General features: G+C 40.4%; 2 protein-coding genes across 15 annotated transcripts in view; one reads left to right on the top strand and one right to left on the bottom strand.

Moving 5' to 3' along the window:
• The window catches only part of si:ch211-286b4.4 (SCO-spondin), a 64,114-nt gene extending 48,036 nt beyond the window's left edge, over window positions 1–16,078 (bottom strand). Inside the window, exons 1-33 of one of the 5 annotated variants that reach the window (XM_046073615.1) lie at window positions 15,993–16,004; window positions 15,563–15,681; window positions 15,339–15,458; window positions 11,751–11,795; window positions 11,487–11,601; window positions 11,168–11,255; window positions 10,629–10,817; window positions 10,361–10,466; window positions 10,019–10,249; window positions 9,822–9,923; window positions 9,423–9,614; window positions 9,214–9,321; window positions 8,457–8,649; window positions 8,121–8,257; window positions 7,610–7,834; window positions 7,235–7,376; window positions 6,954–7,077; window positions 6,379–6,570; window positions 6,118–6,255; window positions 5,851–6,033; window positions 5,559–5,753; window positions 5,086–5,234; window positions 4,808–4,976; window positions 4,572–4,706; window positions 4,218–4,370; window positions 2,677–2,878; window positions 2,238–2,378; window positions 1,760–1,945; window positions 1,513–1,584; window positions 1,267–1,393; window positions 1,018–1,151; window positions 372–569; window positions 22–171 (exon numbers count right to left, since the gene is read on the bottom strand). In XM_046073615.1, coding sequence (XP_045929571.1) covers window positions 22–171; window positions 372–569; window positions 1,018–1,151; window positions 1,267–1,393; window positions 1,513–1,584; window positions 1,760–1,945; window positions 2,238–2,378; window positions 2,677–2,878; window positions 4,218–4,370; window positions 4,572–4,706; window positions 4,808–4,976; window positions 5,086–5,234; window positions 5,559–5,753; window positions 5,851–6,033; window positions 6,118–6,255; window positions 6,379–6,570; window positions 6,954–7,077; window positions 7,235–7,376; window positions 7,610–7,834; window positions 8,121–8,257; window positions 8,457–8,649; window positions 9,214–9,321; window positions 9,423–9,614; window positions 9,822–9,923; window positions 10,019–10,249; window positions 10,361–10,466; window positions 10,629–10,817; window positions 11,168–11,255; window positions 11,487–11,554 — 4,429 coding nt within the window. In that variant the 5' untranslated portion in view covers window positions 11,555–11,601; window positions 11,751–11,795; window positions 15,339–15,458; window positions 15,563–15,681; window positions 15,993–16,004. Of the gene's footprint in view, window positions 1–21; window positions 172–371; window positions 570–1,017; window positions 1,152–1,266; window positions 1,394–1,512; window positions 1,585–1,759; window positions 1,946–2,237; window positions 2,379–2,676; window positions 2,879–4,217; window positions 4,371–4,571; window positions 4,707–4,807; window positions 4,977–5,085; window positions 5,235–5,558; window positions 5,754–5,850; window positions 6,034–6,117; window positions 6,256–6,378; window positions 6,571–6,953; window positions 7,078–7,234; window positions 7,377–7,609; window positions 7,835–8,120; window positions 8,258–8,456; window positions 8,650–9,213; window positions 9,322–9,422; window positions 9,615–9,821; window positions 9,924–10,018; window positions 10,250–10,360; window positions 10,467–10,628; window positions 10,818–11,167; window positions 11,256–11,486; window positions 11,602–11,750; window positions 11,796–15,338; window positions 15,459–15,562; window positions 15,682–15,893 lie in introns of those variants that run through there. The other 4 variants (XM_046073616.1, XM_046073617.1, XM_046073618.1 and 1 more) reach the window with 4 other exon arrangements.
• Window positions 15,658–25,315, top strand: spa17 (sperm autoantigenic protein 17). Of its 10 annotated transcripts, none has more exons than XM_046073621.1 (7): window positions 15,658–15,778; window positions 16,022–16,223; window positions 16,300–16,379; window positions 16,509–16,552; window positions 17,281–19,018; window positions 22,649–22,850; window positions 24,339–25,315. In XM_046073621.1, the coding sequence occupies exons 2-7, from the start codon at window positions 16,070–16,072 to the stop codon at window positions 24,392–24,394; spliced, it is 2,274 nt and encodes a 757-aa protein (XP_045929577.1). In that variant the 5' UTR covers window positions 15,658–15,778; window positions 16,022–16,069; the 3' UTR covers window positions 24,395–25,315. The 10 variants fall into 10 exon arrangements, with proteins under 10 accessions (XP_045929577.1, XP_045929578.1, XP_045929576.1 ...); XM_046073622.1 differs by having other exon boundaries at window positions 22,646–22,804; XM_046073620.1 differs by having other exon boundaries at window positions 22,646–22,850.
• The last annotated feature ends 291 nt before the right edge of the window (window positions 25,316–25,606 follow it).

Here is a 25,606-nt window from a genome sequence, read left to right as displayed (position 1 = left end):
CACAAAGACACTATTACTGACCAGCCTTGCATTTTCCAGACACTTTGGTAAGCCTCTCCTTCTCACAGTAGTGTCCTGGAGGACAAGGCAGGCAGCTGTCCAGACTCTGAGTCATGGGCTCTGGGTTGTAGTATCCACGAGGGCACGGAAACTGGGTGGCATGCCTTGTACCTATAATACAATTAGATTTCAATCACGCAACAAACAACGTTTTTACCTGGATAGTAAACACTGAGGGGAGTAGTTACAACAAGAAGCTCCTAGATGGTATTTCTTTAAGAGGCTATGCTGGATTTATACTCTGGCAATGGTTTTTCAATACATTCTTTAAAAAACACAACCATGACTGATAATGTTTTGGGTGAGTCTACCATCGGGGCAGTAGAATCCAGGGGGGCACGGGAACATGCTGAAGTTGCCAGTCTTTTCTGGACAGTAGTAGCCAGCAGGGCAACGGGAACACACTGACTGGCCTGTGAGGTTGGTGTAGGCCCCAGCTGGGCAGGGTACTGGGTTCGCACTACCCTCAGGGCAGTAATGAGCTGGTGGGCAAAGACCCCCTTCTGAGCCTGTAGAGGAAAAAATAATTAGATGTGCTAAATTTCTGAGCTAAGCCGTTAATGTGATGAATCCTGTGATAAACCCTGATTAATTCAGTAATCATTCATTCAACAAAACACCCTCACACAGTCAGACTGCATGTATTTATCAGCATCTGTTTCTTTTCTATCTGATGCCCTCTCACAAGGTTTCTCTCCACACATTAGCACATACACACACACACATATACATATATCTATATAGATAGATAGATAGATAGATAGATAGATTAGCTCTGTTCTTCACTACTTCGTCTTATGTCTGAACTATGTTGACTGATTAACTGTTAAATCATTGTGTTGATATTTGAAGATTGTAGATGGAGTAAGGGAGAAAATAACTTTTTCCACACGCACAAATGAAATTAAGTTCTCTTAAAGATGAAATTTTAATTAAAACCTCAATATTTATTACTACCTGTCGCTGTTGTGTCTCCCCCTGGACAGTAAAATCCTGCCTGACACAGTCCAGATGGTCGAGTGAGGCCTGGAGTGCCACAGAAGTGACCCACTGGACATGGACTACAGCCAAAAGTGTCTGTCAGATGAAGACTGCAAACATCCACATGTAAACACACAAAAACATACACACAACATACAGTTACACAGTTAAATAAAATGATTAACTGCTTAGAATTGTGTATAAATAATTTTTTGGTCCACCAACCTGTTAGAGTAGGTTCCTGGTGGACATGGCAGTGGGAGACTGGTGCCCTCTGGACAGTATTTCCCCTTTGGACATGCTCCTCCCACTCCTGTGCTGAAGTTACCATCTGGGTTCTGAAAGTTTACACCTTGAGAAATTGCACATTTAAGATATGTTTAGTTGTCCAATTCAGATTGGCAGCATGCTGGCCCTTTTGTACAGTAGCAGGTATTTACAGTGATATATGGTAAAATACACATAGTGTACCTGCTATACAGTAGTAACCAGCTTGACAGGGTCCAGTAGGTTCAAACAAACCCCAGTCCTCACAGAAGAACCCTGTTAGCACAGCAATCAACACATCATAAAATATTGTTAATATGCTAAAACCATTATTTCCTTTTATTGAATAACTAGTTCCAACACATCTAGTTACTACAAGACACTTATTCGCTGAAAGCCTTCTTAGGTCACTTGTAGAGCAATGAAGACAACTATTAGACAATGCCCTCACCTGCTGGACAAATGAGGCACTGCTCCACTTGGCTGAGGCCAAACTGAAGGCTGTATGTTCCAGGAGGGCAGGGCAGGATGCCCTCAACACCGCCACCAAGACAGTAGTGTCCCGCTGGACAGGGCTGGACACCTTCTCCTGACAGACAGTAGGTCCCTGTTGGGCAGTCATCACACGCTTCTGCCCCTTCATCCAAAAAAGAAAGAATATAGTAATCTTGTGAGGGTGGGTCATGGTGCAATGGATAAGACCCATGCCTTTGGTGTAAGAGACCCAGGTTCAATACCCCACTGTGACCCATCCACCATTGTGTCCCTGAGCAAGGCAATTAACCCCTAGTTGCTCCAGAGGTGTGCGACCTCTGATGTATAGCAAATAAAAGCGTCAGCTAAATGAATAAATGTAATGCCTGCATTTTATATATTCATAACATGATACTTCATATGCTATGCAATTCTGTAAGATGGATTGTCTATACCTGTAGTGTTCGAGTATGTCCCATCAGGGCAAAGTACAGGAAAAGATGATCCCATGGGACAGTAGTGTCCAACTGGACAAATGTCCCCTGTCACTCCGTCCGAGGGCATTGAAGACACAGCCCCTCCTGAGCAGTAGAACCCTACAAATCAGTAGATTCGAAATTTACTTACTTAAAAAACAAAAATGATGATGATGCTCTCTTTTTTGTCACTTTCACTCCCTACATGAGCATAAACAAAGAAAAAATATTTACCTACCCATAAAATAATACTTTGGAATGGTCAGTCGACAAATATAAAACACTTTCCAATTCTAATGAATATGTTTTTTAAATGTTATTCTGCATTGACCTCCATATCTACAGCACAACTGACCGTTTTACACAATGTTTTAACACATCAAACTTTTTTCCCATTGTACCAGATAATAAACCTTACCTTCATCACAGATTCCTGAGGGCTGGCTGAGTCCAGTACTGTTGCAGTAGAGTCCCGGCGGGCAGGGCAAGCAGGAGGACAGATTTTGGGCTCCCACAGTGCTGCTCCAGGTTCCTATAGGGCAGGGGTGCTGCTGGGGGTACATGGTCCCTCGCGGACAGACGTAGCCTGCAGAACATACTCCACCAGAGGCCACGGCCACCTGTGGGAATGTTAAGTAATCAACACAATATGAAAAAGTTTGATCATTTTGGCTTTCAGTTTAAGTAGTTAGAAGTTTAAAAGTTAAAGCTGTGGGCAGTTTGAGTTGGCAGCTGTCATTTATTTCCCACGCACTACAAGCAGCTTATCCAAAAAACAATTATTTATTTAAGCAATGCAAACTTGAACTAAACATGCCTAAATTCATAATTCACATCAAATGACAGAAAACGCTTTGGGAGTCAAACAGTGTGAGAAATTAATTGCAGCCATCAAATGAACTACACAGCTTTAACTTGAAATATTCAACTTAAAAAACACGATATTTCAACCACTTAAATTGCCTCATGTTTCTCCTTGTCTGCTCCTTCCCCCTGGCTCATATACTGTGATGTTTTAACAAAATATAGGGTTGCCACAGTTGAGAAAAACCAAATTATAAGCATCAACAAGCACAAAGTAGACAAAACATCAAACATCATCATTTATATCATTCAGAACTCAACATGGTAAATATGAAAGGCATTAGAGCCTGGATTTTTGTTACATGGCTGCATATAAAACATAACCAATCAATCAATAAAGACTTTATTACAGACTCAACGTCCAAATCTTACTCACAACAAAACATAAATACATGCCCACAAACACACATACATACACACATACATACTACACCATAGTAAATCATGGAAGATATAAAAATAACAAATTATTACCAGGAGACAATTGTACCATTGTTTCCACATACAGGACTGGTAGTGTGTGGTACTTAGCCATATGTTTGTTAAGCTCAAAATTATTTCATTTCGGACCCATTAAGACAGCATGAAAGGTCCTTACTCCTGCAGCCACAAACATCTCACTTGCACTACACCATCTTGGTCTCTTGAGTAATATTCTCTTTGCATCGTTATAAGCTACTTTAAGTTTCAGAAGACTTGCCTTTCTATAATCTGATGACAAGTGCGCAGTATATTAAGGAGTGACATTTACATTAATTAATACATTTGAACAACAATTTGGTAATATGACATCAAAACATAGTAGTCAATTAAATTCCTTTCGATACCTGTAGAATGTGGTGACTGTACGTCATTATCTGTGCACAACGTCAGATACAAGGCAGAGACACTTTATATAAAGAGAACAACTTCTTGTTATATACTGTCCCAAAACCAATTCATGCTTTGAGTGTTTAAAACCACTTCTTAAAATCTTTTAGGGAATTATGTTTCTCTTTCAATCGTTTCTATTTAGTTTTTACTAAAACTAACACTGTTTCTTTCCTAAATAAGCTGTTGGAAGCTGTGTAATCAAAGCTGTTCATTACGTCTTACTGGAGAGGCAGTGGAGGCTCCAGATGTGCAGTAGTGTCCCGAGTCACAGAGACCCTGAGGGTCAGAGAGACCGGCTCTGCTGCAGAACCACCCAGCCTCGCATGGCCGACAGTGCTGCACAGCATCGCCACCAGGCTGGTCAGAATAAGAGCCCTGAATAATCACATAGTATAATTATCTCAATGTTAATTACGTGAATTTGAACAAGGGTAAATGCAATTCATAAAGCTTAAGTGCAAAAGTAAAAGCTAACATGACTGACTAAGAAGGCATAGATGAGGGAAGAAGAAGGACAAACAGCGACACACATTCACACTCCCTACACTACACACATGTTAACACACGAATACTGACTGGAGGACAAGGTTTAGCAACAGAGGACCCTGGAGGACAGTAGTGTCCTCTGGGACACAACGGCGGCTGGGACAAGGCCGTCTGGTTACACATTGTGCCTCCCTGACACTCCACACATGACTGTGCACCTCGACGCTGTGGAGGATTAATAGACAAGGGAATAACCTTGAATATGGCTTTATCTCATTATCTAATTTTAACACTAAACTTAGTTTTTTGTATGGATTATTTCCTACCGGCTGAAAAGTTCCAAGAGGACATGGTTGTGCCCTGGCTGCCCCCTCCAAGGTATAATAACCCTCCTCTGCTTCATTCTGAACAGGCGAAGCTGAGCCACCCGTACAGTAGAAACCAGGAATACAAGGTCCTGAAGGTGAGGTGTTGTTCGACCCTAAACAATAGAAACTGACAGGGAGAGAAAAATATTGACACAAAGAAAAGAGGTCTCTATTTGACGTGATCCTCTTAAATAAATAGGCTGATATCTGAATAATCATATTTATGAGGGCATTACCCTGGTGGACAGCTGACACACTCGTCAGATCTGCTGAGGCCAGTGCTGTTGCTGAAGGTGCCAGGGGGACAGGGGAGGGGAGAGGATGAAGCCCGAGGACAGAAACTTCCCGCTGGACACAAACCTCCTGTTGGCCCATCCACAGGAGTCTGGACATAGTCACAGTACAGAAGCCTAAATGTATTAGTAAAGTAATTTCATTCTTAAAATGCACATTCCAAGTAATGGAATGTAATAGACCTACATAACAACGTAATGTTTCATAATATGAGTTTTTCCAACACACCCTTTTCTTGTAAAACATTTAGAGAAGATGTTACTATTAATTTCAATTAATTTACTGGTGGACCCCAGGAACACTAGCAACCATTTAATGGAAAATAATGGGGATGAAATTATATAAAGAAAATAGTTTCAAAAAAATATAACTAACAACCTCTATTTGATAAATTATTAAAATAGCATTTTCATACTGCAGACTTGGCTCCCTCTCTACAGTAGAAGCGCTCTTTGCAGCTCCCAGAGGGCTCTGTTAGTCCCACACCAGTGCAATACTGGCCTCCACCACAAGGGGAGCACTCAGACCTATCACTGAGAGCTGAACGTGAACTGTAGGTTCCTTCAGGACAAGGTTTTGGAGTAGGAGTGCCCTCTGGACAGTAAGAACCCTATTAAAAGAGTAACAGACGGGGTGAAAAAGATTTCATAGTGGAAAGTACACTTGAAGGCATCAGGCGTCTGATCCATGCCACAAGATTTTCCTACCTGAGGGCAGACTAAGGGCAAGTGAGTTCCCGGTCTATCACAGTAATGCCTGGATGGACATATAACACACGCCTCTCCATTGTGACCAAGCGTGTTGTTCCTATATTGGCCAGCCTGACAGGGATAGGTGTAGGGGTAGCCAGTCCCTAGGGGGCAATAGTGCCCATGAGGACACACCCCTGTCTGAAATATTACAGCAGAGGTAGAAAAAATTGTAACACAATACTTCTTCATCTTAAATACTGTATATCAAATTCATTTTCTTACAGGCCTGATAATAGGCTGCTTCTGAGGCTGCTGGGAGTAACAGTAATTCCCCTCAGGGCACTGGATACACTCGCTGGCATCACGCAGACCAGGAAACTCACTGTAGGTACCATTGGGGCAAGGAACGGGGTTGGGATCCTATGAAGGAAATCACATTTGGAGGTAGTTTAATGGGGCAAAAGTGCTTCAGACATTTGAAAAGCAGACCATATTAATTAAAGAAAAATATTCCTTTGCCATATGTGTTGTTCTTTGACTCACAATGCCTCCTCCAGGGCAGTAGAAACCTCGAGGACAGAGGGTGGCTGAGCGCTGGGGGTCTCTGGCCAGACCCTGAGAGCAGAGGAAGCCTGGGGGGCACACCATGACGCTTAACATGGCTTCCTCACTAGTGGTCTCATTACTGCAGTAGTGGCCCTGCAAGCATGGAGAACACTCCACAGAGCCCTCATCCTACACACAAGAGAACATGAAGGAAGATTCAGATAGTTGAAGTTAAAGATATCAACCAGTATGGGGGAGGGACAGAGCAAAATACAGACAAAAAAACACAAGGGAGAGGAGGATCTAACTTGGAAGATGCTGGAACAACAACGCTGATATTGCTTAAACATTGAGAGCAAAAGATGAACTATAATACAATTTGACTTTAATAACTCGTCGTGCTGACATTTACAGATGTACATACATGGTGAGAAATGTTAAGACAATGTATGACTGTGGGCTGTGACTGGAAAGAACGGCTTGGAAGGACGAGACTAATACGCCCACTCTGGTTTCCACTGGTTCTGTAAATGGACCAATCACAGTGGACTGTGTTATAGATGGGGCCTTACAGAGTAGCTGCCAGCTCCACACACTCTGGGGTTGACAGTGGCTGAGTGGGGACAAAAATAACCAGCAGGGCAAGCAGAGCAGTCCTCAAGCCTTTGACCTCCTTTTAGATGGCGAAATGTGGAGCTAGAGAAAGACAGGACAGAGTGGATATACTAAATCATACTTACACCAGCTTAATCCTTCTTTTTATACCACATAGAAAATTATTTCCATATTATCATCCTCTTCATCATCATTTTCACATCTTCCTTCAGATATTCAACATATAATTACTGCTTACGGTGGGCAGGGTGAAGGTTTGGAGGTGCCCTGTTGACAAAATGAGCCTTCAGGACAAATCAGGCAGTCTTTTCTGTGTCTGTTGCTCATTTGGATGCTGTATGTGCCCACAGGGCAAGGAAACTGGGTTCCATATGCAGTCCCTGGTGATGCAACATCCAAATAGTTATATCAACATGAATGACTCATGAATACAGCTCTGAAAGAGAAAATCTAATCTTATGAAATCAATTTCATACAGAAACCTGTATTTAGTCTTGCAAAGCAAAACATTTAATTACTTTAAAGGTAATATTGTGTGTGAGAGTTTTTAACTACAGCAGTAAATATTTTAGATTTCCACCTATATTAACACTTATGTCACACTTATGTGTACCTTCGGGACAGTAGTGTCCAGAGCTGCATCGACCTGACGGAGTTCCAGACCCAGCCAAACAGTACCAACCCTGTGGGCATGGCCGGCACTCACTTTCATCTTCCAATCCACTTTGACTACTCCATGTCCCTACAGGACACTTGTACTGGGTGGGGAACATAGTTCCAGGGGGGCAATAATGCCCTGGAAAGCAGGAGAGTGGTGGTCTCTGGATACCACCAGTTCCTGACAAAGCGTAAGTAATATAGGCATCAAGGTGGGAAAGCCTTTCAACAATGAAAATAAAATAGATTTTATTGATATAACTTTAGGTCTAAATTTGTGTAACATAATCATAATGCACCCTTCTAGGTAAAAACTCAATATGTTGTATGTCCCAAAATATACAGTATTTTATTGATAGATCACCCAGCTCTATTTGGCATCGGAAGTATTTCTATGATACTATGATACTAAATATCAAAAAGTGCTTTAAAAGTCCAACTGAACACGAGTGGAAGAACAATGTCACCTCGAAAACAGGCAAATCGTGCTGGGCACTGCTGACACTGTGAGCGGTCAGTGAGATCAGTGCGATTGCTCAGCGTCCCTGGTGGGCAGGCATTGGTCGGATCGTTGGGTTTAGAGGAACCAGGAGGACACACAAACCTACCAAGATTCAGGCAAATTTGTCAGAATCATGGAGTATCAATTTCAAGGCAGGTTTAGATTACAAAAATCCCTTTGTAAAAGAGTATTTTCCCAGCATGTGAAAGTCTCAGTACTTGTTCGAATCAGACATGCAGCACTGCAAACACAGGTTTACACTGAAACACGTTACTGATGAGGATCTGAAGAGGTTACTCACCCTTGCATGCAGTCCACATCGGGGGCTCTCAGAGCTACCTGTGTGCAGGCCTTCCCTGCATAGCACTCCCTGCAATCAGCCAAGTCATCCTGACCCTCTAAGGGGTTAAAGGAGCCTGGTGGACAGGGAACAGGGTCGCTTGTCCCCACTGGACAGTAAAAACCAGCTGGGCATTTAAGACAGTCCTTCACACCTGAAGGGAATATTTACAAACATGTTGTTGTCATCTCAATATGAATGTAGGGTTAGAATACACTGCAGGCCAACTTTATTAGGATGTCTGCTGCATTTGAAAAGTTATCAAATGGAGTTTTTGTGGCCTATATTTTTATAGTCCTCGCTCATGTTAATTAGGTTTCCCTTATTTTTTCTTTACTGGACTCAAAGCTCCAGCTTGCCATCAACAGTTGAGTTTTAGAATTATTATTGTTAAATGAGACATTCTGTCTCTTTGCCCTGTTGGCATCCATCTGTTGCAACGTCTCATCCATATATTCTGCTTCATCATGGGAACTAAACAACACATACATCTTTATATAATGACAGAGATTTCCGATGATAGACTGCTATAGCACCAAGCTGAGCTGCAGATGGACTGTAGGGCTGTTCCCAAAAAAAAATTATTACACTTATAAATAAATGGCCTCAGGTCCATTATGCAGGAGGAGGAAATCAATGCCTGTGAATATGAAATATAACTTCATTGACTTTATTGATGGCGAGTATAAAACAGTAATAATAGGGCATATAAACTCACTTATTGCTCCTTGATGAGGGGTGAAGGTGCCTCGAGGACACATCACTTCTTCCAAGCCAGCAGGACAGTATCTCCCCCGAGCACAGGGCAAGCCAGGCCCTGATGAGCCTGTCATAGGCACACACACTCAGAATGAACAGGAACATTTCACATTTCACTGCTGAAACTTCTCTCTCCATTGAAGTCAGTTTTTTTGTGCTAAGACTTACCTGCAGGACAGAAGCGTCCTTCTCTACATCTCTTGCAGGCTGCCCTACTTGTCTGACCCAGTTGTTCCCCCGCTGTACCAGCAGGGCAAGGTGACCCATGAGGGGTGGCGGTGCCCTCTTCACAGTAATAGCCCTGTGGGCACAGGAACTGGGAGGTGGGTCTCTGTGAGCTTCCTTCCAGACAGTAAAACCCTAGAGAAAAGAATTTATATGGAAGTCCATAACAAAGTATTTTGGTTTGTTTTATACACGATATCATATGGGAAATGCATGACAAACACTTAAAATTGGCCTATCAGAGTTTAAGAACTGCAATTTAGAAGGTAGTCTTGGATGTGAAACTTTATATAGTATGTACTGAGTATAACAATATAGAAGTCTTGCCACTATCAACTCTACCTGCAGGACAGATTGTGCAGTCTCTCAGCCTCTGCAGACCTTCTCTAGAGCCATAAGTCCCTGCAGGACAGAGGACAGCTATACCCCCCACACAGTAATGACCTGGAACCAAGACAAACGTACCAATACATATTGGCTTCTTCCAGGAAGAAAGGAAACTGAAATATAAATGGCTATGTGCAGTGATAAACACTAACCTACTGGACAAATCACACATGCTAACTCCCTCGTATCTTTGTATGTTCCTGGTCGACAGGTGATTGACTGGCTGGACCTGTGGACTGGTTGGCTCCAGCGGGGGGCCACAGCTCCCCCACACAGCAAAGACGTATCATTGCAGCCACGGCAGTAAGTCTGCCCGCGTGTGGAAAACCAACCAGGAGGACAGGGGAGCGGCTGTGACATCCCACTGTCTGGACAGTAACTTCCTAGGGCAAAAGGGGACACATTTTGAATTGTTGTGGGACCTTTTTAATAACAAACTAACACAGCAATAAAAGCATATTAGATATGTTAATAGAATTTTATTACTCCGCTACCTGCTGGACACTGCAAACATTGGATAGTACACACAGTGGAGTAGAAGCCTGGGGGGCAGTCATTACAAACAGTGTGATCTACGTTGGGCTCCTTGCCGGGCCCACACTATAAGGTGCAAAAAAGAGATGAATAAAGGAGCAAGGAGAAAAGGCATATCACTTTGATTAATTCAAATTATTAGATACATTTTAACAACCATTTATAAAGACAAATTAGACGTTTTCAATACAACAGTTTTTTTGGATTTGAAATTGTAATTTGTAACACCTTAAAAGGAAACCCAGAGGTGCAAACAGAATCTACAGGGCAGGTCAGACACTGTAGAACCCCCTCAGGTGAATGTTGTCCTTGGGGGCATAAAGATAGGGTCCCGCTGGCTGGATCACATGAGAAACCTGCAGGACACAGCCTACAGTCCACTCTGTCCTCTGAACTGACCAGACCTGGAAAACAAGGCTGCAACATACAGAAATTAGTACAATCAGTACAATGTCAACAATACAGCATCAAGCACAGTACAATTAGACCCCTTTTCCCAGCGGACATTTTGACATGTCAAACACAATCATCATTAATTGCTGCACTGCACTGCACTGCAATAATTGCTGGAGCAAAGTCTTCATTAGGGTTATAGGTTCCAACTGTGCTTTCCCTCCCATGACAAGTTTGTTGTGAAGAAGGTCTACTACAAAGACCATCAAGGGAAATTAGTGATTTCTTCGGCTTTCAAAGGATGGCATGACAGAAAGAAAATTTGCAAACCACGGTTGTATGATGATAGGCTTTCACCTGCAGCTGTCTCTTACCTTGCAGTCACTGATACTGTCTTTCCCTGTGTAGAGGTTGAATGTTCCCACTGGACATCTGTGAGGTGCCGATACATTGCCAGGACAACTATATAACAGAAATGTATTAAGTTACTGTCTATATTACAGTTAATTGCCTCACCAGTAGTGCGTAAACACATTTATTTTTTTAAAATAAATATTTGAAATTCTTTCATGTGATTCCTCAAAGTAGCAAAAATAATGTATCTCATAATATTAAGTTCTTATCTATGTATTTTTATAGTGACCATCATAAAAGTATACAGGTCAGTCATTTCAAAGATGGGTGATCACTTACAAATGGCCAGTGGGACACTCTAAACACAGCTGGTGGGAGAAGTATTTTCCTTCTGGACAATGACCCATGTCTGTCCCTTCACCGAAGGGCTCGTCTGCACTCCCTTCAGACGACTCTAATGTCAGGAAGGATGTAGAGGTCTGTCATTAATCAATATCTTAGACTGTTTAGTCAAGGTGGCTTTGTTCCTTCTTACATTACCTTAATTTGTTAAACATACTGTAAAAAAACAACTATATAACTTCATACAACCATTGCTCTTACCTGAGGTGAGCCCAGACTGTGTCAGCAGCAGGAAAATCCATGAAGCTGAAAAACAGAACAGATGCATAACTTTCCAAGAGCACATTATCAATGCATCTCTAATCAGGTCCACACTGTTTCTTTTTTTGTGTGTATTTTCATTCAAGACTGTTTGGTCTGAGTCTACACGACTGATTGTTTAAAGGGATGAAAGTGAGAGGCCCTCTGTGGCTGAAAGTGAAACAAGAGCACGCAACGTGATTCCCTTGTGATTGCTCTACCTGATAAGGGTGTGCAATGATGTTCTGTAACTGTACCTGCCATTTTCATAATGTATGAGCTTGTTCTAAAGCTAACCCAGATATTGTCTCTGATCACTTCAATTATTTATATTACCTGTTTAATTCACTTAGAGGTTACAAAGAGATTAAAATATCAGAAAGATGGGACAAATCTGATGGATTTCTGGAATCAATTAAATTAATCTAATGTTGAATGCTTCACAAAAGACCCCCTTTTTGTCTTCAAAAGAGTGGGGAATTATTCAGACTTATTGGGAAATGAATGTCAGGCATGTCATCTGTTCGAGCAGAGAGTAAGCTGCAATGTATGTGTAAACCACATTCTCATATACTGCATCAGTTTTTCAAGTCAGGTGCAAAATGTATGCTTTGCACCACTAATGCAATAGTGAAAATTTGTTTATTTAGACATCAGTGTGTCCTTTATGTATGATCACGTTTGAGAATATGCTTTTGTCCTACATTTTCAACAGAACTTTAATGTGCAAGAAGTCAGGTGCAATAAATGGAAAGATCTGAATTATTTTTACACTGCTCTGAATCCTGTTGTTTGCCACTTCCTGTAGCCTTACCCACGGGTTGGAGCATATATGTGGGTATTTTGCTGCAGGTGCAAGCATCACCACACTACGAGAGCAAAAGATATTTGATTGTGTGTTTTGTGAACAACAGAGGAGCAACAATGATGATCTCAGTCCTCTTCACTTTGCTCTTTTTTCAGGTGACACAAGGTAAAGTATATATACTCTTTGTCATTGGACTGGACTTTTGCACTCATCTATAAATAGTGTGCTTGGTGTTTAATGTAACATAATGTTTTATATAAAAGTAGATAAAATGTCCTCTCTTTGCAGATTATGTGAGCTGTGTTAATATGAAGATACCCATTGATTTTGTGACTGTAGCGTTAGGGGAATCTCTTACATTAAACTGCACCTACAATTGCTCCGCTGGATTTGTTCGTGGCTGTTGGAGTAAATCATCAGACAACTCTGGCTGTCATGGGAGAATCAACTCTTGCACAACGTCTCTTCATCTATTAAATGTGTCCACTGAAGATCTCACGACAAACTACACTTGCTACACACAACACACAGATGACACTCAACTTCCACAAAAAATAGAGCGTATAGTTTTACTGAAACTTCAAGGTAGATACACATTATCATAACATACATCTTGTCTTTGGCAATTACTTCAAGCAATAAGTAAGCAATCGTTACAAAACCAAAGGTAGATTTAATTGCAATTTTTCTTTCTTTTGTTTTTTTTCTCCAGTTCAAACAAGTGCCCCAAACTGTACAATTAACCCTAAGACTGAAACCAAAAATGGTAAGAACCACGTATATTCAAAAAAATATAAAAACTCCACAATTGCAACTTTACATTATTTTTATACATCACTTTTATTTGCATATGCACTTTTCTACATTTCTCAGCATCTCCTTCTCCTAAGCCAAAAGATTCAAGTGGAGGTGAGATGGCACTTTGAAACAGTATAGAATATGACGTTTATTAATGTAGATAATGTGTGTTTGTATTTTATATAATTATTTACCCATATTTATGTATCTATATGTGGAACTGAAAAGTAAACATTGCCTCTGTAATCCAAATTAATACTGTTATCTCCATGTTAACAGGAGAATTCACTGGAATTAAGGTTTTAGCAACTGTTACGCTTGCTGTGGCCATTGTGCTTGCGGCATTGGCCGTTTATCTATGTCTTAACCGGAGCAGACAGAGCTGGAATTGTAAAGGTGATTATTACACAATATCACACTATGAACATAACAAAGTAACAATTGCTGAATAAGAAACAGAAAATACACGCAATTTTATTTCTATATTATTGTGTTAATAATTGTTAATAAATGTGTTAATAAACATTCCAGGAGAGCCTGTTGTGTCCAGGTCAGGGTGAGTACAATTTATGACTATTTGATGACTATTTGGGTAAATCTGTTATTTAGAAATCTATGATTTAGCAAAAAGTTCATTTCTTTTTCCATTACCCTTTCAGCTCACCACCACCTCTGCAAGCTGTCCTCTCACCAGTAAAGGGTAAACAGTACAAAATATCAAAATGAAAGTGCAAGATTTTTAGCCTCCACATGCAGCCATGCCATTCATACTTGTAATGTTCCCCAGGGTCATTGTCCACACAAAGCGAAAGAGTGATTTTGAGGATTCCTACACCAGGTAGGATGATCAACATTACCACCGCACATGTTTTATAAGTAACACAGCATCACTGTCTACACAACAAAGACTATGATTTACTAATGTATTGATAAATCTTCTGGACCCAGATAATGAGAGTGACACTGAGGTTCCGTATGCCGATATAATGATCACTGTCCGAGGGGTCAGCACACCAGAGCTCACTCAGCTCAGCTACTTGGCTCCTGGAGATCAAAAAGAGGTGAGCAACTTTTATCTTACTGAAATCCAAATTTATAGAACAAGCGTATTCAACTGAAGATCATGTACATGTATCTAAAGCTGGTAAATACCTATGTTATGGTGATCACTTATAGTTTACTGCTGTTGGTATACAAGGATGCACAATGAATTCCTAGAATGTTTCAACTTAAATGAACAAGCGGTTACTTGGCTGTGCTTTATAGACAGCTCAGGTGAAGTAAGGAGCTAATGCATGTAGTGAGCATCTGGCACTTTGGAGGCGCCAAACAAAAAACTTTTGTTTTAATACTTCTTAAGTTTATCTTAATTGTTTAAACAGTTTTGTGCATTCCATAAGTATTGAATGTACATAATATTATAAATAAACATACAGTCAGTTGCCAGTTTATTAGTATTTATGTCAACAAGGATCTAAATATTAGAAACATCTCTCAGTATGACGCAATGCAGTTCAACAGCACCACAAACTACAGCCTTCAAAATGACCAAAAACACATGTCTAAAACAGTTTTTAAAAATTGATTATAACCTTCATGAAGGTAGGATTTATTAAACTGGCAACTGAAGAGATATGTTGTTTAAAAGTTAGTTTACTTTATGATTGTCATTGATTTTAATGTTGGTTTACACATCTGCAGATTGCAAGGTTAATATATACTAGTAAACCTAATACCTTTTGGAGTGAAACAAGTGCTTACTTAGAATAAATGTGTTTCTGTCACTTTTCAAAGACAGACAACCAGCTTTATCTTTTACTATTACTGATGTAAGTACACACACTAGGGGAGCCCTCCAAAAGTATTGAACCAGTATTGCTATCTCCTACATGAGTTTTTCTCTGCTTGTCCTCCAGTGGTGGGGAGATGAATCAAGGTCTCACCTGCAGGCCTCACGTTCAGCTGACAGACTGCATGTCCCCCACCCCAGAGAGGTCAACCGCAAGATGAGCACCAACTCTGAGTATGCAGTCATCACATATGCCTGACTGAGGTCGTTGCAGCTGGAAGAGGAGAGGGAGAAGAAAAATACACATTTGTTTTTGTTAAACATGCTAATACACGTCCCCGTTTTTTTTTTGTTTTTTTTTTGCTGGTTTATATGTACCTTTTACATTGTTTTGTTACGTGCGCTATGTTTATAATGTACCCGAATTTATATTCAATAAAATCCTGTGAGTTTTGTGACATTTGAGCCTGGTCAGCGTCCGTAGTTACAAGAGTTGCCTAGAAACAGTTATCAACAAAACGCCGTGGCTAACTTTTGTTAGCCTAGGGTTAGCATTCAAAAATCAAGGTGGATAGGAACTGCAAGTCATTTCAGGTAAAGATGTGGCTATAAATAATAACATAACGTTATGTTTTCACATTTTCTAAATCTGTCTGAATATACATTGAAGCAATTTAAGTAGTGTGTGACGAGAAGATAGCTAACTTACTAACAATTATATTGCATCTATTCTGTAGAAAGTCCCCAGTTTTTGCAAGCCTTTCTCCCCATTTACGCTAACTTAAACATTAGGAAGAAAATAAATTACTGAAAACAACTTCGGCTTCTCCTGGTCAGACTTCCCAGCTGTCACAAAAGTCATCGCCTCCAGTGTATCATAAAAAAATGTCAGTGCCTTTCTCCAACACTCACCTGCGTGTCCCGCGAGGGTTTGGTACCATCCTGGAGGGACTGGCCAGAGAAGTCCTACGAGACCAGCCTGAAGACATTCCTAAATATGCTGCACAGTACTTCGACACTCTTCTCCAACAAAGAGAAGGTAACTGCATTTTTTATGTGGTGAAATTAGGCAAATGCCATTAATTGCTGTCAAATAATTTATTTTTTGCTTGTAGATAGTGGCATGGACCCTGCTGAGTGGGCTGCTAAACTGGAAGATAGATTCTATAACAACAATGCATTCAAGGCCACTGGGGTACTAAATCAACCTACAGTATATAAGCTATTACTCTTACCATACAAATGTTTCCTCAGTTTATCAACGCCTCTCTCTGTTTATTTACCATTATACTTTTGTTGTTATTTGTTTTTTTTCCACCCCAAGGCTAGTCCTGAAAAAGAGCCTGCAACAGAGGTGGCCTTTTACAAGTGAGTCTCAATTTATGTGCTATCAACAGTCAGGAGGATCAACAGGAGAGGGAGAGGATGGGCATGAGGGAAAGAATAGTCACAAGTGAAGAAGAAATTAGAATAAAATATTATATTTTTTCATTCTTTATTATTTAGGTTTTCATCTCAAATCACTCTGTGAGGTATTTTGTAGAGGTGGTTGTTGTTGTTTTTTGCCCTGATTAGGAAATAGCATTATGGAAAAAAACTTAACACCCAACAGCTTCACCTGCCATGAGGTTTCGACATAGGACATGTCCTTTTTAAATGCTAGAAAATAATCGTGTATATTTGTTAAAATAATGTGTTAAGTTTTTTAAAACAAATACAGTAGCATGTAAGATCTACTTTAGTATATGAACAGACCAGGTCTATGTCATGCTTCAGCTTTCTCAGACAGATCAATGTAAAGAACCTCTCAAGCTAAAATACACTGTGAAATAGAGGCCTGGTATTACCACAGAACATAAGTTCGTGTTGAAAGCGCTTTCAGTTTTGCGGTGTCAATGGTGAGAGAAAAGGGCAGGACCGAAAGACAAGAGCTGCAGGAAGACAGTCGCAGTTTCCAGATGAGTGTCACAGAGGCATTATAACATTGTATTGTTTTGAAGAAACATCACTTAAATCACTATTATCACTTAAATTTCCTACTTGTTGCATTGAACACTTCTCAACTTGAGCTTTCCATTTTGATTGGTACTTTTTAGAGAAAAATCATACGAGTCCCAAACTGAAGATGAATCCAGTCATTCAGCAGAAGCCTCAAATCCCTCCACCACACATCCTAATGTCTCTGAAGAGGTTGATTTTACTGACAGCACAGAAGAAGAACAAGGACAAGACAAACACGATATTGCAGACAAACACATTATTTCAATGGAAAAAGGACTTTCTGAAGAGGAATCCGTCAGGCTCCCAACTTCAGATGTACAGCCAGATGAACTGAGTGGGACAGAGGAGGAGAAGGAGCCAACAGTAACTACATTTGATCAAGTTGACAGGGCAGCTAATGAAAAAGACAGCATCTCTGTTCCAGACCAAGATATACCTCAGTCTAAGTTAGAGCCCACAGACTTATTATCATACAGAGGGGTTTCAGGTATAGACGTGTGTGCTCAGGAGTTAGGAATGGTAGAAGACGAGGGAGGTGATAAACTAGAAACTGCATTTGTGGATGAGGAGATTTTAGACTCAGAAGGAGAGGAAAAAACTGAAGATGAAGAACCAGTGGAGGTCTTTCCATATTCGGGGCTAGCTGATGTGGATGTGTGTGCATCAGAGCTTGGAGGAACAGAGAGAACAATGGAAGGAGCCACTGCTCAAGATGATACACATGGTATTGAAGAGGAAAGCTCAAAACCCCAACCCAAGGAAACTGTTGTACAATCATCATTGTGTCAGTCTGAAACCCCTGAGGGAAATCAGCAAGAAGCAGAAGATCAGGGAGAAAAAACATATGAGGAGGCAGGAACAGAGACTGGGGCTTCTTCTGGGGGAATACATGAAAGTTTAGCTCATATAGAAGGTGGTTTAGACAGTAATGCTATACCAAAGGAGGATTCCTTAGTTGAGATTAGCTTTGATGATGTTCCAGAGGCTCAGCAGATTAAAGAGGTTGGGGAGAAACAGCCAGAGGAAGAGTATTCTGTAGAAGTCTTACAGACCAAGATACTAGAAATGCAACAAGAGGAAGAATCCAAGGGAATGGAAATGGTGGGAGTTGGACAGAAAGTTAACACTGAAGGGGAGGAAATGGAAAGTCAGCATGAGGCATCAGATATAATGGAGAGGGTGGACACAAATGACTCTAATTTAAATGATAGCGATGATGATGAGATGGGAGAAGGTGTTAAAACAATCAGCTCATCACATCAACCCACCACCGAGACAGACGAAGAGAACCGAGAGGATGAAACCGATAAAAACTGTGAAGATAATGAGAATATAAGTGAAGGAGAATTTCACCAGAATGAGTCAAACGAGCATGACTTTGAAGAAGACAAGATAACAGATGCTGTTGGAGGAGACAAAGAGGACATACATATAGAAGGTTACAGTGAGTTGGAGGATCAAGTTATGAATGATGGTGGCAGGGAAGATCATCCTTTAGAAGGAACCCAGTCAAATATATCAACTTCTGCAACGAAGACAGGGAGTGAAACTTTAGGGGAAAGTGCACAACATCTACTGGAGGAGAACGAGGAGAGTCAGAGAACACTTGTGGAGTCACAGTCAGAGATGGTAGGAAAAGAGGTCAAATCAGAACAGAGAACATCAGAAGCAGGGGAACATCTAGAAGAAGGAAAGATTGTTTCAGAAATGCAAGAGAAGAGTGATGCAATGTGTGGAGAGAACATCATTAGCCACAATCAAGGCCAAGAGGAGGAAAGGCCACTTGGGGCTGAAAAGGACTCCACAGAGATTGAAGCCAACATTTGTCACAAGGTAAAGTTTGATGCTTCTTTTTAATACAGTGTATATATACCAGTGACCCATCACATTTCACACATTTTTATATGCCTTAACATTATTTTGTTATTTGCAATGATAAAATAGCCCTGAGAGTTTACCATTTATGGCCATAAGTTGATGATTTGAATATAATAGGATGTTGCAGCTCACCACATCTCCTCTACTGTTATCAGCAGGCTGAGGATAAATGTTCAGTTTCAGACAGAGGTATCTGTAGCTAGGCTACAGTCTGCTCTGCTCCCATTCCTGTCTCAGGTAGCTATAAAAATAAACCCTTCAAGGACGAGTGTGATCAACAGTGGCCATCAATTTTTTTTCTCCCCTATGACTCTAGGGGTAGGTGATTGAAAATATCTCCAAAGAAGTTGATTTTCTGCATGATGTATGGTGGTTGCTCTGAAAAACTTTGAATGTCATCGAGAAGGGTTATGATAAAATTCTCTTTAACTCAAATGTTAGTTGAAATTGGACTTTCAGTCTCAAAGTTCACTGTAATCTGTTTCTTTCTTCCTATACGGCCGCGCTCAAGATGCTGTATGAGGACTCTGAGGCACTGCCGCATGCTCATAAAACTGTAATACTGTGGCTTTGTTAGTGCCAGATCCCCTCTCCTCTCGGGAGCCACCACAGCCTTCGCAGGTTGGAACTTGATTCAGTAATCTCTCATCATAAAAGACAGACTGAACAATTTGTCTTGTGAATTAGGCGTTTAACATTTTTACCACTATCAAAGTTAGCCCTGTCTGATTTGTCTGGACCAACAGTGCTCCAAACACGCAGGGAGGGGGGGTGTCAGAAGGGGTATTAAGAATGTTACCATGGTAACCCCTCACCATCCTGCTCTCTCTTAGTGTCGTCATGAAATTAGAGATGGTGATGCTGATAGTTGCTATGCACCATCTGTATTAGTAATCTACCTTTAATAGCAGTTTCTAACTGACTCACAAAGCTGTACACTAAATAGGCCATCTATTCTAACAGTGACCTAGCTGCAATATCTCACATGCCTTGTCTAGTCTTTTTTGTTTTATTTTAATGTGCCAACAGTGATGTTCCTATACTCTAATCTTCTTATCGAATAAATAAAGTGTTTAGATACATAATGATTAGGGTAAGATGAGCAGACTAACTATATCATCAGTGATTACAGCAAATTTAATTACACTGTGGTTGTCGTTCCTACACACTAACAAAGTAAAATGATTGCAGTAAGTCAGCTTAGTGTAATTAGGTGTGAGGCTAAATTAACATATTGTTTGAATGGTTGGAAAACCAGCAGGAGAGCGTTAATGTCAGAGATATAACTCAGATAAATGGACATTTTCTGTTTCTCTCCCTCTCCGTCTTGTCTCTGAGGCTGGCAGAGGAGTGTGGGCGGTCATACCAGCTGGGATCAGAGGGATGGAGAGGGCTGTTAGCTCACTCTGCCTCTAATAAATGTACAACACCTCCTAGTGTAAAACAGTCCAAGATGCTTATGCTGTTTTATTTTTACACTATTAGTAGAATTTGAAAGTCAGCAATTATTGTTTTATGGCCATCTGGCTTTTACATAGTATTTCTATGTTGGTCATCTGTTGTTATTTGTGGAGTTTATTATTGTAACACTGCAACTTGTTTTATGATGCTCTCTGCATGGTGTAGTTACTTTGTGTTTTTCCTCATTTATATCCAGACTGTATATATCATCATTTTCACTTGTGTCAAAAACTTTCAAACTTTATATCACTGAATTGGTATTTCAGTCACTTTTCTAAAGTCTAACACAATCTGCGCTCGGTGAATGTTGAGGTCTGGTAAAGGTCTGTAACAGTGAACACAGTAGGTCAGCAGCCTTAATGAGACAGAAAAGATGGAACACATGCTGCCATGTTTGTAGGAGGTCTCTCTTCCCCTCCCTCCCTCTTTCTCTCTTCCTCTCTTTCTGACTGTATGTCTCTCCCTCACTGTGCGTGCACGGGTGTGACTGAACATACAGTGATTGTTAGTAAGAGCCAGTGAAGCATCTGTATTATAACCGAGACTCGTTTAAAGATAGTTTTGCTTGGTCCACATAGAAATCGAGGCATTCAATTCATACTAGGTCATCTCACCTGAAGACTGAAGTCATCTCTGAGTAAGACATGGACTGTCACAATGTAAGTAGAAGCTTCAGATTAACTTTTTAAAAATATATTCCAGTTTTGTTTTTGTTTTGTTTTTTTATTTTTAAGCGCCGATCAGTTTGGTAGATGGATGCACGTATAATTAATTGGGTAATACAGTTTGTTAGGTAATAATATTTACTTGTGCTTGGCTACCCTCAGACTGCATACAGCCATGTGTGTGTTGTTGTTTTTCTCCTTTTACTAGAGTAACATATATTAAGGTAAACGTTTGAATAATGATCACAGATGGTACATTTTCCACTGGCAAATGACCACATAAAGTCATGTTTTACAAAGCTTTCAAGCTGTTTTCATCATAATTGGATAATATTACATGAGATTTGCATCAGAATATTTCAAATCTATTTGTGTCAGATCAAGTCTAAGCATCCTGAGGTAATAAAAACGATCCAGAAGGTGTGTAGCCAGCGAAATCCAGTGCATCAGTCCTGTATCTCTGCTGCTGCAATAAAAGCTGAATTCTGGCTGCTCAGTGAGCAGTCAGACAGAGAGGCTAATGAATGCTGGCTGAACAGGTGGGTGGTCACACTCCTACACTGGAGGGGTTTCACTGGAGACATGATGCACTGCTTCACCAAGGTAGTGGGATGACAGTGGGCTCATGCTGTGGGCTGCCTTTGTGTGAAATGTCAATCTGTTTCCATAAGCAAATCACGGGGTGTAGCCGATATGTGTTCGCCAAAGAATTTGAATTGGTGTTTACATAACTCGTCGACAGCCATGGCACTATTCCACTGACACTTTATGACAAGCCAGATTTTCTCTTCCGCCCACCCCATGTTTCCTTTGGGACAGTGGATGCTGTACTTTTAGTCGCTGAATGAGCTGCTGGTGTTGACTACAGCAGCATTTCCGCTGGGTCATCCTTTTCGGCCCAGGTTGCAAAGCAAGCAAGTCATTTTTTCCTTGTAGGGACGCTTTCTTTAACCATACCAGCATAGTTTATTTGAAATAATAAGAATTGGATATAAATTGATTATCAAACATGAAGCAATCTTTTTACACCAACCCTGTTTCTTACGAGAAAAGGCAGATTGCTGTATTTTGATTTTATAATCACCCAAGTACATTTTATAATCGACCGTTGCAGAGAATGATCATTCGTTACAAAATAGGCTGACTCAGACATGTTTTTGCCAGCAGTGTATTATATGGTACATGACGAGGAGAAGGGGAGAGAACAAAGGAGGCAATGTGGGTTATTGACCTCCTGAGAGCCCCTTGAAGTCATGTAATGAGGGTGAGCCACTCAGCAACAAGCACACATCCCTCGCTGTCTAAAAGATAGTGTTGTAGCGTATATAGTTAACAAAATATGGTGTCGCAATCTGTTGACGGTTAGATTCTCTCACCAATCTTCCAGGAAAAAAACAACATCTTATGGTAATACGCTGCCCTTCTGTTATAAACTGCAACTTTTTGGTCCTCTAAGCAGGAGGAGTGCAGCCGGCCCCAGGAGGAGGAAGACATCATGGACATCCCCCTGGATGACCCTGAGGCCAACAGGGCTGCTGCCAAGATCCAGGCTGGCTTCCGTGGCCACATGACCCGTAAGAAGATGAAGCCGGAGGACAAAGCAGAAGGGGAGGAGGTGAGCAGCACTGGGGATGTGCTCAACAGCAGCCAGGGGGACTCAGGTCAGTTGTGTAGAACTATAGGGTAAGAGTAGGTCACATAATGCTCTTAAAAAGGGCATTATGGTGAGTGACTATAAGGATGGTAACAGAGGCTCCCATCACAATCTGTAACAACAGTAGGTAATAAAAGGTAAGTGATAGAGATCATAAGTCTTGTGAGACGGAGTTAAAGCAGTTCAAGATTTGATATCCTATTAGCAAGCAAATGTTAAGCATAATGCAATTAAATAAGTTAGCATAGTTTGATGTTTTAAGGATGTTATGCTTGTTGTTGGTTGAGCATTAGTCTTTTTTGGTTCTATATGTGTCCCATTTTAAGATCTTAGAGGGAAGATTTTGTGACTGTGACCTTTTCTCAGAGCAGAATCACTTGAGCACAATGTAGAAACACAAACTGATTTAACATTTTACACACAGGGAAAAGAAACCATTTAAAAGCTATACATAATTAAATACACCTTTTAGAGCCCCTTATGGGTTATCCCAAGTGTGATTAATACAGTACATAACTGAGTGACTCATTTAATTACCCCATAGCATCTCCGGCAACAGATGATTGAATGTTTCAATTATTTCCACTGTTAAAGTGGTTATAAATGAATCAGCTTGAAGATGTGCTGTTAACACGCTAGAGAGAAAAAGACTTTTGTCCGAGTTCATTTTACTTGGAAAATGTCAAGTTACATTCTTACAACGGTAAACACGTTTTCCTATTTTTATTTGATACAACTATGGACGATGATAACGTTTTGAAAATGCAGTCCAAAAAGGTTTTGCTGTTTTTTTTTCTCCTGATGGCGTCTACTGCTTCAATGTAAGCGAAGGTTACATTTAGATTTGATTTGTAAAAGGACAATGCTTAAAGAAAATAGTCAGCATGGTATAAAATTTAACTTAGAAGTCAAGATATTAACATCAGATTTTCTTTTCTGAAACAAGCTAACCAGATAGGTTCTTTTAAGATGTAAGACACAAGGTGGCTGACACAAGGGATCCTCGTCAATTATTCTCCCTAACCCACTTGCTGGATGGCTTGCATCCTTATGTAGGAGATGTATTTATAGCTCCAGGTGCATTAGGTACAGTATATGCTTTCAGAGGACCAAGCAGAATTAATGGACCTGTCAGACTGGAACAGAGCATTACAAGCACCTCCCATTGGGGGAGACCCCCTTTTCACAACAGAATTGTTTTTTTAAACTCATAATTTGTGTCAAGTTCTTAGCATTGCAAAATACTTACAAACTTAAAAAAAGTAAATTCTACAAACAGATATTTGCATAATGAAAAGTTTCACTTCTGTTTGAGTAGCAACTCGAGTTTCAAGTTTTCTTCAAGTGTGTTTTTTAATAGATCCACCCACAAGTGACCTCACAGCTTGTGACTATGTATTGGAGCCGTTAACCTTGACGACAAGAATCTATACAGAAATAGTTTTTTTCCAGCCTCTGCGGTGCTAAACTACGCCTTGCCTATTTCTGTTTTTAGAGACAGGAGGATCGGGGGCAGTAGAGGGAGACGACACATCTGTGCCAGAGCAGTGACGCCCCTGTCCTGACCTGGATGGAGAGAAAGAGGGGAAGCAAGGTAGCGAGAGATGGCTGGCATTAGCTGGCTGGGCTTTGCTTTCAGGCACACCTTTTTACCCCCAGGAGTCATTTTCTTTTTCAACGCAAATTAGCAGTAGAAAATGAGCCGACAGTTTTGAGGGTGTGTTGTGTGAATTTTGTGAACTTTAACACTCCGTCTCTGCTTCTCCAGCAGTACGGATGTCTTTGACCCAGAATTTGCAACTCACTGCATGTACTTGTGAAACTTCTGGTAGTGTGCTAGTTTTTAGATGATGATCTGTGAATGTGAAAATGAATGTCCTCTAAATGCTTAACAGGGCTTATTTTGGATGGATCAGTTCATACCATCTGTGTATAAACCCTGTATGCATCAGCACTTGACTTATAATTAGTGGCTTCAATTAATTGTTATTTTGCATTGTTTTCCAATGTGCTTGTATCTTGACTATTATTTACCTATTTGACTTGCTTACAAAAATTATTAAAACATCAAAAATATCAAAAGAGAAGTAGCTATGTATGTTCTATTTATTCAGAGTTACTTAATTCAGATTGCAATTGTCTTTGTTATCTTTTTGATCACATTATAAGTAAGTTCTCTTTTCACCTTTTCAGGCATTTTCTATAAATCTGATCTTCCACAACAGTAAGCATGCAGTAATTACAGTTTTTTTTTTTTCCAGATGCATTTGGTACAGCTTTACCTTATGAGACATTTGTTCAATATTCTCTGTTGTTGTGTTGTGGATTTGACTTGTTTGACTTGTTTGAGGGGTGTGAAAATCCATTGTCAGAGTTTGCAGAGCCATCATGCTATTAAAATAATTGAATAGTACATTGCTGAACTTTGCTGTAGAGTCATGACATTACACTAATAAATCCACCTTAAATATACGGTGACATGTCTGTTTTAAACATCATTAATTCAAGTTAAGTGTGTGTTTGTTTCAAACGGCACCTTTTTATAGCATCTGTCACCTCCATCTCTGTTCTTCACAGGGAGAAAGTTGAGATTTTCGTAAAACATTTCAGCAGCCAGAGCTGCTCATTTTTCTTTTGTCACTGCAACATAAGCAGGGCTGCTAATTGAATAGAGCAGTTTTCATGAAGCTGAAACAATGCTTTTTCTCCTGTGTGGCTCTCTTGCACACGGAATCTTATGAATAATTCATCACCTAAAACTGC

This window comes from Micropterus dolomieu, linkage group LG17, assembly GCF_021292245.1.
Source record: "Micropterus dolomieu isolate WLL.071019.BEF.003 ecotype Adirondacks linkage group LG17, ASM2129224v1, whole genome shotgun sequence".
Lineage (NCBI taxonomy): Eukaryota > Metazoa > Chordata > Actinopteri > Centrarchiformes > Centrarchidae > Micropterus > Micropterus dolomieu.
Note: the sequence above shows the minus strand (reverse complement) of the source record. Positions and strands in the feature narration are given on the sequence as shown.

Coding starts and splice junctions, on each gene's coding strand:
- spa17 (XM_046073620.1), top strand. CDS start 16,070: ATGTCAGTGCCTTTCTCCAACACTCACCTGCGTGTCCCGCGAGGGTTT. Junction 19,019..22,645: donor AAGCCAACATTTGTCACAAG/GTAAAGTTTGAT, acceptor TGGTCCTCTAAG/CAGGAGGAGTGCAGCCGGCC. Junction 22,851..24,338: donor CAGCAGCCAGGGGGACTCAG/GTCAGTTGTGTA, acceptor TTCTGTTTTTAG/AGACAGGAGGATCGGGGGCA.